The 13091-nt window shown below is 36.1% G+C and overlaps 1 protein-coding gene across 3 annotated transcripts in view; it reads right to left on the bottom strand.

The window, feature by feature from the left end:
• Window positions 1-1024: 1024 nt before the first annotated feature.
• LOC128208125 (ubiquitin carboxyl-terminal hydrolase 7-like) overlaps window positions 1025-13091 on the bottom strand; it is a 37390-nt gene continuing 25323 nt past the window's right edge. For all 3 annotated transcript variants that reach the window (XM_052911495.1, XM_052911509.1, XM_052911499.1), the window contains 15 exons: window positions 11710-11905; window positions 9703-9804; window positions 9360-9456; window positions 8994-9086; window positions 8472-8539; window positions 7630-7784; window positions 7260-7427; window positions 6497-6602; window positions 6010-6087; window positions 5546-5643; window positions 5074-5242; window positions 3976-4023; window positions 3773-3844; window positions 3387-3489; window positions 1025-3070 (listed from right to left, as the gene is read on the bottom strand). In XM_052911495.1, coding sequence (XP_052767455.1) covers window positions 2961-3070; window positions 3387-3489; window positions 3773-3844; window positions 3976-4023; window positions 5074-5242; window positions 5546-5643; window positions 6010-6087; window positions 6497-6602; window positions 7260-7427; window positions 7630-7784; window positions 8472-8539; window positions 8994-9086; window positions 9360-9456; window positions 9703-9804; window positions 11710-11905 — 1663 coding nt within the window. In that variant the 3' untranslated portion in view covers window positions 1025-2960. The remainder of the gene's footprint in view (window positions 3071-3386; window positions 3490-3772; window positions 3845-3975; window positions 4024-5073; window positions 5243-5545; window positions 5644-6009; window positions 6088-6496; window positions 6603-7259; window positions 7428-7629; window positions 7785-8471; window positions 8540-8993; window positions 9087-9359; window positions 9457-9702; window positions 9805-11709; window positions 11906-13091) is intronic.

Genomic DNA, 13091 nt, shown 5'->3' with positions numbered 1-13091 from the left:
TGTCTGTCAACAAGTTAATACAGATAAAGCAAATGCACTTGATTGAACTGTCCTCATGGAAAATAAATGAACTGACCAATGAAATTGGATTTATTTGAATTGGATCATCAACATTTGAGTGGTGTTAAGATTGTATGGTTAAATACAACAGAGAAAACTTGAAAAATACATATTCCAGCCATCATACTGCTGGAGTTGAAAGGGTTAGAGAGCCTTAATATGTGACCATGCCTGAACTCTTGGAAAGGAATTCAGTAGAATGCAATTTCCAGATTTGGGCTCAAATGTCTGAATTATCTACATCCACTTCATAAGTCTTGTTAGTGGATATTTTCAAATGTTGCCTAACAGGTCAGCCAGCTAATTATCCAGGTCCTACATGAAACATTTGATAGAGACTTGATCTTCATCTTATGTTATGAATTTCATAATAACATGTTCACATATCGAGGCAATATGTATGATAAAGTTATATTGCGTCAACCTCAAAAGTCAGAAGGCCAGAGTAGTGTACGCAGCATGTTAAACCATATTCTACAAAATAAATGTTCACACATCGATTATGCATGATGAAGCTATATTGCGCCAGTCGGGTCAGATTAGTGTACGTAGCATGTTTGACCATATTTCAGCTGTGTATCATGGCAGATATATAGAGATCATTTTGAAATTTTTGTTGTCTGCAACATTACACTTCTATTTCCATTGGCTGACTGTAATCCAATCTTGACTTTTGATTATAATGTTTATTGGCATTATATCTCACCAAGTTCAATCGGCAGCCAGATCACATGAGATTCCGTGTCAAGACATTGCCCGTAAATTGTCAAAATTTAACCAAATTCATTCATTATTTTTGTATCAAATATTAACCAGACTTGATGTTTACAGACAAAGTATATCCTACAAGACTGCAACAATTCACATCCAAGAAAGAATGGGAGGTATTTACGTGACTGGAAACATAAATAGCATTATCATACCTGTAAAAATTGTACATGTTATTGAATAAAAAACAAACCAATTGTGTTGTTGATGATTTATTATAAAATTTATGCCATTTTGACACACAATACATCAATTTAAACAGCACAGTTAAACAGACGTTCATGCAATTAAATAATTCAACCATGTTTTACTTGATTTCACGTATTTGCTATTGTCAATATCGATCACAATACAGAACTGGGCAGACAAAACGTTCTCTCAATTAATCTTATACATGTGGATTTCGTATTAATATTATGTAACTTTCAACAACTTAACAGTTTTAAATGATTTAAGTGCAACATGAAATATATCAAAGTTTACATATATATTTTTTTCCATTTTCTTAAACAACAAAATACTAAATAGGATGATTTTCAATTACACTGAAAAAAGAGAGAATAAGACTGGAAATAAAAATAATTTCAAAATTAAACTTATAAAAACCAAACTTGGCTATGATATTATTAATAATTAAAAAATGAGGAGACAGCAGAGAAGTCACTATACAACAGGAGAGTACGTAAACATGGAATGTTCCAACACAGCACTGACAGTCCTAGCACAATACACAGGCCTGAACTTTATGTTTAATAGTAGAATGTTTCTCAAGCATCTACAGTGGACACTTTACAGTATCAACAAGTTGCCGTATAGTTTATCATCTCTAAAATTGCAAACTGTTAAGTATTCAGAAATAATGTTTGTGCCACATTTTCTACATTAAAGGTGTCTAGGACTACTTGGCAGGAATAAGTTAAGATCTTGATACCGGTACATGTTAATATCAAGGGATGATAGTCTTTATTCTTTCCACTAAATTAAAATATGAATTCTATGCATTTTCACCTGAAATATTTTTGTGGAGAACTTTTTTATAATCATTTATAACTACATGTATATAATTACCCTCATGGCATGAACTGACTGCACATCATCTTCCATACTTTGAAAAAAAAAGTATTTACATTATCCTTGCATTCATAATTAACATCTTTTCTAAACATTTTATAAAATAATAAAATGTGCTGAAATAAAAAAAGATCTGTACAAGAACTCAGAAATTGTGATATTTACAAATTTAGCATTGGGCATTATCATAATAAAGCACAACCAAACAATGCTGAACCTTTCAATCTGAAACTTCGGCACCAGTCTGTCAAACTACATTTTGAAACAGTAACAAAAATATAATGGCATCTACGACTTAATAATAATCCCAAGGTCGTTTTTATTGAAATTGATAACATTGATGTTCAAAGCTGCAAAAAACATCACAAAAATGAGTCGGTAAAGTAGAACAATGAATCTATCAATTATATTCGAACACTTTTCAATTAATTTTATCTGAAACTCATTTCAGTACCATTTTAGTACCAATTAAATAAAGAATTTTGACAGAATACATCTTCCATTGCACATCTACCTATGTGAGGTCTACCAATGTATTGCACTCTCATGGAAAATTAAATACATGTACCTCACAACTAAAAGTATGTGTGATAATAACTATCATTATTTCTAAGTCTGTGTTCATATTATATTTCGATACATTTGTCAGATGAATATCAAACAAACAAAAATATCAGAGCTAGAACATAACCTACCAACTGTCTAGTTCAGGAAATGACTAGTTATAAGACGCTATTGTACATAGCATGGGGTTATGTATTTCTGAGAAATACGCGGGAAATGTTTGTGTTTTCAATAGTATTTGTTCTTATTTGCCTTTATTACAACCGAGTACTACTAAACCTTCCTTGATGATTGGTGAAACTAAGGATAAATACTTAGAGTAATACTTAAAAAATTCACAACAGTAACAAAATCTCCATTAAGATATCTAGTTGTACTAAAACACAGTGCTGCCATAGAAACCAATAGGCAATCTTTTCTCAGTCTCTCACAGAGCCAGCCAGGGACCTTGTCACCTCAGCCAGGGGATAAAACTCTGATGTATTCAGTCCCGCTGATCAGTTGTAGATCTTGATGGTTTTCTCCAAGTAATTTCCTACACGAGATCTCTTTGGGGTCTTGTTCACATGGTCTAGTCCCAACCAAGGCCGTGATTGCATATTCCCACCTGAAATGTACATTTACATTTTATAACCTTTTTTGATTGGAATAGAAGAAATCTCTCATCTAACACAAATAGTAGACAAGTTAAATCTTCATTTTGTTTGAGGATCATGCCCCATTTTACTTCATGCATATGTGCCAAAATAGTGAAACTTGAGAATAACTGGTTATTCTATGTATTTAGTGGAAACTCAGCTATTGAGCTGACTTTTGTATTGACCCGGTGCTTGTTGCCCAGGGAGCTCAATCCGGTCTTGGATACATATTGCAATCTGTGAAGTCCTTTAAGTAATTATTTCTACAGTTGGAGATCATCCTACCTGCATGTAAGTGTGGAAAGAACTGTGAGATGTTCACTTTGAGGTCCTGGTCCTCGTCAGATATGTACTCCACCTTGCCCATCACAATCACAGCAAACTTGTACTGAAACATAACACACATACATTGAACATGCAGTCTTTGCCATATCACTATAGCAGCTCACACACCTGCTTTGGAGGATTGTTTTTCTCATAAGAAAGAACAGAATGTGTGTGAAAATAAATTTCATTAACTTGAGAATAAGTGGAGGCCTAAATCGCTTGCAGTGTGTAAAAACTTAACACCAAACACACTTAAAAACACTTCAGCACTTTAAAGTGAACTGAGACTGTGGTTACACAAATATTACACAACAGTTGGATAAGCAATGGTCAGCCCATTATACCTTTTCAAACTCTTTCTCTGGGACATCTAAACGTTTTTGGATTCTGTCCTTCACAGATGAAAACTTTTCACTCTGAAAGAAGATTAATGTAAATATTTATCAATGACCATACCTGGGTAGAACATGTTCATATTTTCTATGTAAGCTTTAATAAAGACATCCCAATACAAGTACAAAAGTATGAAATTTCATGTAGAACTTACATTTTTAATTTTCAGTAAAAATGGGACACCAAATGTTGAGAACACTTCCTGAAACATAAAATGAAAGTATAATGCAATAGATAATAATAATTACTTAAACAAGAGCTGTCAAGACAGCACGCTCGACTACACCACTTTGATATAGAAATGAATACAATAATGATGTATGTGCCTGTCAAAAGCAATAAAAATCAAATTAAAAGTAAACAGTGACCTTTACTCTGGGGGGTCCAAAACACAATCTAAGAAAGGTCTCCATAAACTCTTTATATATACCAAGTTTGCTTGTAATATGTTGACCCTTACTTAAGTTATTCAATACCAACCATTTTTCTATTAATAGTAGCTTTGACCTTGATTCTAGGGGCCTCAAATGCAATCCCATGAAGGTCTTCATAAACTCTTCCTATATACCAAGATTGGTCACTAAATGTCAAACCTGGCTAAAGTTATTCGATACATAAGATGACTTTGAAGCTGCCCTCCCACCAGCCAGAATCAAGGGTATAGAAGTTATTAATAAATATCCCAACCTGCCCTAAACCTTAGTTCCATAGTCAATCAGGGGCTATAATTTGTATAAAGGATAATATGGATTTATCTAACCTCATAATGTGATGGTCCTGAACAACTGTGTGAAGTATTAAGGGAATTGAATGAAGGATATTGGACTTATAAGCAAAAATCCCAACTTGCCCTAAAACTTTTACCGGACGCCGACGCTGGGGCGAGTAGTATAGCCCTCCTTATTCTTCAAATAGTTGAGCTAAAAATAAAATGATCAAAATGCCATTCCATATTAATTAACTTCTGTTTACAACGACTATTCAATTGCTAGAAACATGTTACCCATCATACTTTGTTGTCAATGCAGGCAGGCAGATGCATACAGTACACAATCATCAACCCAAAGCATTGAAAGACAACAGTACGATAGATAACCAGTACACCATGTGTAATCAATTTAACTGAGACCTTATGACCAATATAAACCATTTCTCAGACAAATTTTTTCACCCTGAAAACTGATGATTTTAATATTCCCAGTAGTCATGCATGTACCTATTTTACCATCATCAGCTAGGATGTAGTTTGTACCTTGTGAAAATGAGCAACATGTATGAGGACTTCATCAGCAGCGAGGTTCACCTCCTCTTTGGGAATCTCCTCCACCCGGAGGGCCTTCGTCCCTGTCCCCGTGAGCATCTCTAGAGACATGTCCTCCAGCTGGATAGAGTAGATCTTACACCCTATCACCTCCAACAACCTGTGGTACAATACAGCAAGTCAAAAATGAAGGTTTCAGATTTTATATTTGCCACATTTTTTAATGCATCTTACAAATATGTGCCAATTATAAAACACGAAATAGTGCACAAAACGTTTCTTGTTTGTTTTTTTCATTTACCAGCAAATAGAATCATTCATTGCTCTCTGGTCAAAGCTGAAACATTATAAAACTTTACTTACTCTTCCAACAGTTGAATATGAAGTAAATGAAACATGAACATCAGCAAGATAGAGCGAAAAATTCAAGCAGTGCTTTAGTATGTCCTCCAAAATTTGTTACCTGAGAGTGCCTGACTCTGTGACGTTGATCTGTTTTTTGGCCTCCTCCAGCAGGTCACACACCTTCCCAGTCTTGTCCGGGTACAACACTAGCTCTTTCTGTATATAATACACACACACACAGGCGCTGGGTTAAACATGGAATAAATTGAGTTGCTCTGTACACACCTTTCATGTACGTAATCTTCTAGAGGGAAGTAAATTTAAGAATAGTCTTCAGTTATTTATATCAAAGAACCCTTGATGGTAAATCTGTGTCTAAACTAGTGTCTACAGAATCTTTATCATGGCTTTCACTATTCAAGAATCTATTTGATATACTCGTTAGTAATTTCTTATCAATTTACAGGGGACATTTTTAAACCAATTTAACTTACAGTAATTTAATAATCTGTATGCCAGTTAGAAATTCTTACCATCTGGACTTAAGTTGGCCAATGAGTTTAAATACACAAGTTTACTCACCTCCTCCTTGAGTTTACTATTTACATATATACACTTGAACTGGCGCTTATTTTCCAACTCGTTTATACGAATATTCAACTGAAAGGGAAAGAATGCCCAAGTTTGAACAAATACTCGTTTTAAGTTAATCTTACATGAATACCAATATAATGGTATGCTGAATTAAAAACAGGAAGCTCCATTCCTAAGGAGACATATATGAATGTAAAATAAGGGGAGCCACTCATGGTGGGAATGCAATGGCTCATCTTTTTCAGTCAATAAGGCGCACAACTCAACAATTCTTAAAGCCAAAGTTGTGGGCCTTGCCTTGTCTCTGGCAACATGTTTACTAAGAATGTGTAGTCAAATGTGAATATCTTGGTCATTGAGTCATGATCCAGTGTTTCATGACAATAATGACACCAAGGTTATAATAATACCTCGTATCTTTCGTTAAGAAACACATAAGCTAATTAACCAGCTCAAATAAGCATTGTTGACTGACCTGTTGGTAGTACAACTTCCTAGGTTTTGGCTTGTTAAATGAGACAAGGTCTTTCAAGGTGCCCTCAAATGTGCACCGTATGGGGTTCCCTGGACCATCCCTGTACCTAAAACACAAAACAACAGGCTAATTTAAAATCAATTCTTTCTTACATATATTAAATCCCAAGCCTACATGAAGATCAAGCAACATGTACAATTCTCTTTGATCATAATGCACTGAGCAACTTTCAAGTGTACTACAGGTAACAGATATTAAATCGTACAGTTGAAACCTGTTATGTCAAAGTTGTCACGACCACGAGAAATATATTGATATAAAGAATATTCCACTTATCTGAAATTGGATCAATTGACATCTCTATCCACTCTTTCTTGACATACGCTTGAGTAACATATGTATTTGTTTTAATAAAAAGGATATACACCTTATGTCTGACTTGTAGAAGTAAGAAGAAAAGAAAGTGTGAAATTCGACTGTGTGGTCTGATAATCACTTCAATACAGCAAAAATATGATATAAAAACATCAACATAAACGAAGGAACAAATCGGGATCAATAAAAAGTTTGACATTACAAGGAAATTGACAAAACATGTATCAACGTAAAGGGCTATGACTTGTATTTGTAATTCATACACCTTAAACATGACGATCAATTTGGAACATCACCAATTACAATGTTTAAGAATACATCATTTGAGGCAGGTTAGTGACATGTCATATCCTTGAGGAGTCGGAAGCATAAGTAAGCGAGCACTTACGCCTGAACTTTGAAAAACTGCAGCAAGTATGGGTCTGTGCCTAGGTACTTGGCCACACCGTTGGCCATCTGGTCATAGTTCATGCGGGATGAGAGCTCCAGGGAAAACCCGGGGTCATTTATCACATTTTTATCACAGAAAGTAATTTCAATTCGGTAAAAGAGGTCTCTGAAAGTAGAACATTATGAATGTTATAAATATATATAGGCCAGATGAAGAATTTAAGGACGACCGAAAAGTTTATTTTTGATGAAAGATCGTTACAGAATTTTAGGTCAGTTCCCTCACAACTTACAGTAAAGTTTATGTTAAAATGGTCTACATGTCAGCATGAAACGTGGTCAAAATAATAAACCTGCCAGAAGTCTACCTGAAGTAGTCCTTGGCGGTGGGCAGGTCAAACGAGTCCAGGTCCGGCTCGTCCTTCTGGAAGACGATGATGTCCCCATCCATCAGCTCCTCCAACATCTTCTCCATTGGCAGGTCTGAGTTGGGCAACATCTCTAACAGGTTAGGCTTCACCTCCTACAGATGGATGGGAGATTTATTAGCTAGGTATGTGGCCATTACCATATGGCCAATAGGAATATTGTTATGCCTTGTTACTGCAAGTGACATATCAGAGATTGATGCAACTATGTGCTGTAATTTATGACAAAATATAATGCCTTTAACGTTTAATGGAATGGATGAATGACAACCAGTGTCATGGTAATTTTGGTTGAGTAGTTAAGTAACATGTTCTCATGTAGGCAGGCGGGAGTTGGGCAGCATCTATAACCGGTAATTCTTCAACGTCTGTAGTGGGGGAGATAGGGGAAACAAAATACAGATGGGTGGTAACAGTTGACACTGTAGTCAATTATAATGTTTGTAAGCATAAGGATTACTACAACAGTAACTACCCTAAAACAAAATCCAACAGATACATACCTAAGGGATAAGCCAGACAAATGTGAACGAAAGAAATCTAATGATATAAAACTCTACGTTGTTTTGTTTGTTGACATTAATTAATCCTCTGACTGGTTTAACTGTTGTCTGAACATGTGTCTGGTGTTGCTATATACACTGTACCTAGTTTAAATAAAAGCTATGTTCATCAATGAATAATTGTTAAGAACTACATTCTATGTGGTAATCAAATTCTGCCCTAGTGTCTTGTCATTCCTAAAACTGCCCTACCAATCAACATATTCAATCAAAGAATACCTCAAACAAGAGAAGTGGTGTATCTACTGGCCAGCCAGCCCTCTTGTTTAATTCAGGCATCAACTCAGCTGTAATAATCACATAAAAAATTGTATTTCATATTTACAACAGTTTTAGTTAAAAAAAAATCCTGAATAACTCCAGGTGGGAATACACAACATTGCTTTATTATATGATTTCTGGTGGTTTATAAAGATTGACCAGTGAAATAAAACTGATATTTCACTGTTTCAAAAATTGAAAATGTCAATTTGATATTTTTCACTCTATTAACTCTATCATCAGAATGAAAAGGGCTGGGACACAATAAAATAAATAAAAGACATTACTTGCTCATAGGTATTGGCGTTTTGTTCTAATAAAATGTTTTTGATTAAATGTCTTTGAAATCTAATTTTAGGCATATTATAATAACATTGTTTCAGTGTAAGATAGCAGTATATTTACCTCGTGGACACTAACAGTAATATTTCACTTTTATTGAATTATTTACAAAACTGTATCATATTTTGTACTACTCACAGCCTTTAGCAGCTATGGGCACATATTCATGGCCACAGTAGTTGGTGGTTTTGGTCCTTGGATCATACATCTTCAGAAATAACAACACATCACCTGCAAACAGGATAGGGGCTTTAACAACAAATACATACAACGCTCATACATGCATATACAGTAGTCTCATCAAGCTGTACATTTACATATTACTGAAGGCTCTGTTGTTGAAGACTTCATCTGATTTGCAAAAGTCAATGTTGGTGTAGATTGTATATTTTATTTTTTTTTACATTACCTGCCATTCTATTTTACTCATTTTTATGCTATTTTTAATTCAAACACAAAAAAACAGTATTTTGAGTGCTTATTTATGACCTGAATCCATCTTACTGTCTTTGTCAAAGTGTGGAAGCCTCTGTAGCGAGCTCTCCGGATTCAGTGTTTCTACAAACAGTGTCCAGGGACCCTCCTCTGCTAGGTCCTGTACCTGTAGGAACACACAGTACAGTTACATCTGTTCCATTGTAGGAAAGGTCCAACACTTAAGGTTTAACAGAAAGTGCTTTAAGCACTTCATTCATGGAGTAAATAAAATGCACAAAGAACTTAAAATAGATCTGTCCAATAATGATTCAGCACTGCATGTTTGCATTTTTAATACTAAAATATTAAAAATTACTGATAAAAAATGGCTCTTACTTACAGAACTGTAAAAAGCAGAAATGTCACTTACAATTTTGTTTATATCTGCTTCTATATCTAAGAGTGTGGGTCTGTATGTCTGGTTTTGTCGGGCTTGGAAAGGCCATGGGCGCAGCTGCTGGACTGGGTATTTCTATGGGGAAGAATCATCAAAAGTCTAATTTATCAACTCTACTATCAAATTGATGAAAAAAAATAACCAGTAACCTCCAAAAATATATTTAATAGTTTAATCACAGCCCTAATTGCAATTATAGAATAGCAGCAACAGTGATAAATATCACCGCCTATGTTATTAGGTCATAAGGTATTAACAAACATTTTCAATATCAGAAAAAATACTTAAATACCAAAAAACCTAAATCAATACAAAACAAGACACGCCACTAAGCAATGAGACGAGGTTTTCAATGATTAACAGAAGAACTTGAGTCACTCAGTAAAAAACATGTTTATATTTTACGCACAGTTACAAAGTCTAGTTACAATAAATGATCTGTAACTGACGATATTCATTTTCAACTTTTTCTAATTTTAACAACATTGAAATCCCGTTAAAGGTCTCCATAAACTCTGTCTTGATACCAAGTTTGGTCACAATATGTCCAACTACAGATATTCAGTTTAAACTTTTTTTTTCCTTATACAGGTAGAATTACAATTACAACAAACTAGAGCTGTCACAGGAGTGACGAATACCCCCAAATGCCGCCTGGACACAGGAATGGCAAACCATTCCTTTGAAAAGAGGCCATAACTCCAAGGTTACTGCACACTGCATCTTCTTTTATCATGCATGTATTGTTTTATTTAAATCTGTTGAGTAATTTAGAAGTTACACTGCTGACAAGAAAAACTAGCCTTTCATGAGTTATCGTCCGGAAACCGTTTTTCTATTTTTAGTAACAGTGACCTTGACCTTGGCCCCACCAGCCCCAATATCGAACTTGACCTGTATCTTCTGATGTTACACCTGTGTACCAAAAACTGTTCAAATCTGTCTAGCCTTTTATGAAATATCGTCGGGAAACAGTTTTTCTATTTTTAGTAACAGTGACCTTGACCTTGGCGCCACCAGCCCCAATATCGAACTTGACCTGTATCTTCTGATGAAACACCTGTGTACCAAAAATTGTTCAAATCAGTCAAGCCTTTCATGAGTTATCGTCCGGAAACCGTTTTTCTATTTTTATTAACAATGACCTTGACCTTGGCCCCACCAGCCCCAATATCAAACTTGACCTGTATCTTCTGATGTTACACCTGTGTACCAAACTGTATCTTCTGATGTTACACCTGTGTACCAAAATTTGTTCAAATCTGTCTAGCCTTTTATGAAATATCGTCGGGAAACAGTTTTTCTATTTTTAGTAACAGTGACCTTGACCTTGGCGCCACCAGCCCCAATATCGAACTTGACCTGTATCTTCTGATGAAACACCTGTGTACCAAAAATTGTTCAAATCTGTCAAGCCTTTCATGAGTTATCGTCCGGAAACCGTTTTTCTATTTTTAGTAACAATGACCTTGACCTTGGCCCGACCAGCCCCAATATCGAACTTGACCTGTATCTTCTGATGTTACACCTGTGTACCAAAAATTGTTCAAATCTGTCTAGCCTTTCATGAGTTATCGTCCGGAAACCGTTTTTCTATTTTATGTAACAGTGACCTTGACCTTGGCCCCACCAGCCCCAATATCAAACTTGACCTGTATCTTCTGATGTTACACATGTGTACCAAAAATTTTTCAAATCTGTCAAACCTTTCATGAGTTATCGTCCGGAAACCGTTTTTCTATTTTTAGTAACAGTGACCTTGACCTTGGCCCGACCAGCCCCAATATCGAACTTGGCCTGTATCTTCTGATGTTTCACCTGTGTACCAAAAATTGTTCAAATCTGTCTAGCCTTTCATGAGTTATTGTCCGGAAACCATGAAAACCGACAGACCGACCGACCGACAAGCTCACTCCTATATACCCCCTCAAACTTCGTTTGTGGGAGTATAAACATGCACATCTACCACTCGACATTTACCAGATTTTCAGCCAACATTTCTAGGAAGTCTTTTAGTGTTGCGGACTTTTTCACCCTGAAGTTTCTGAAGTTGGCCTTCTCAAGGTCGAAGAGATCTGTACCCTGGTGGCCGTAGAAGTAGTCCTCCGTGACAACCTGCACGTTCATGTACAGATGGGCCTCCTTACGCTCCTGACGCTTTTGGGCCTCTATACGCCTAAAATAACAACAAAATAAACTCTAATTTTAAAATGCAATTTATAACATTACTCAATTCATTGAAATGTACGTCAAAGTTTCTTCAATACACATTCTCATGTCCTATAGGGAAGAATTTACATTGTGTGCTATATAGTACATTGTGGATGCTTCATCCACATAAACTAGATACTGTACAAGTTTCATCGAGATACAATCAAAACTGAAGACTGTATCGTGTTCACAAGCAATTGTTTACAGACGCACGGACGCACGAACGAACATACTACGTACACATTACCATCGCATAAGCTCTTCTGGCCTTTGGCCAGTAGAGCTAAAAAATAGACATAAACAAGAGATGTTTGTCAAACATTATGCCCCCCCCTGAGCGCCATGTTGTCAGGATTATATGGACAATTGAATGAAATATGCATGGACCGAAATGACAGCTGATTTGTCGCTAACATTGTATGCCATTGAGGCAGTTTTAAGATTATGACCATTCAAAGTTTGAGGATAGAGTGTGTTATGACCATGACCTTTGACTCTATGACCTCAAAATCCATAGTAATCATCAGCTGGTCACCAAAAATCTAAATGTTAAGTTTGATGGCCATGGGTGCAGGCCTTGACAAGTTATCACACAGACAAGCATTTTTCGTTCAAGGTCACTGTAACCTTGACCTTTGATCCAATGACCCCTTAAATCATAAGGGGTCATCTACAGGTCAGACACAACTCCAAGTCAAGTTTGAGGGCCATGGGTGCAGGCATTGTCCAATTATCACTTGAAACATTTTCGCATTCAAGGTCACTGTGAACCTGACCTTTGACCCAATGACTCCTAAAATCAATAAGGGTCATCTCCTGGTCAGGCCCAACTTACATGTCAAGTTTGATGATCATAGATTCAGGCATTGTTGAGATATCACTGGGAGAAGATTTGTTAACTTTTTTGCGTTAGAGGTTACTGTGACCTTGACCTTGGCCTGATGACCCCCAAAGACAAGAGGGGTCATCTACTGGTCAGGCCCAACCTTCATGTCAAGTTTGATGACCATAGGTCCAGGAATTGTCGAGTTTTCTTTCAAGGTCACTGTGACCTTGACCTCTGACCCCTTAAATCAATAGGGGCCATCTACTGGTCAGGCCCAACCTCCAATTCAAGTTTGATGGCCGTGGGTGCAGGCATTGTCGAGTTA

This window comes from Mya arenaria, chromosome 2 (assembly GCF_026914265.1).
Source record: "Mya arenaria isolate MELC-2E11 chromosome 2, ASM2691426v1".
In the NCBI taxonomy this organism is placed as follows: domain Eukaryota; kingdom Metazoa; phylum Mollusca; class Bivalvia; order Myida; family Myidae; genus Mya; species Mya arenaria.
This window is presented reverse-complemented; position numbering and strand designations above follow the sequence as displayed.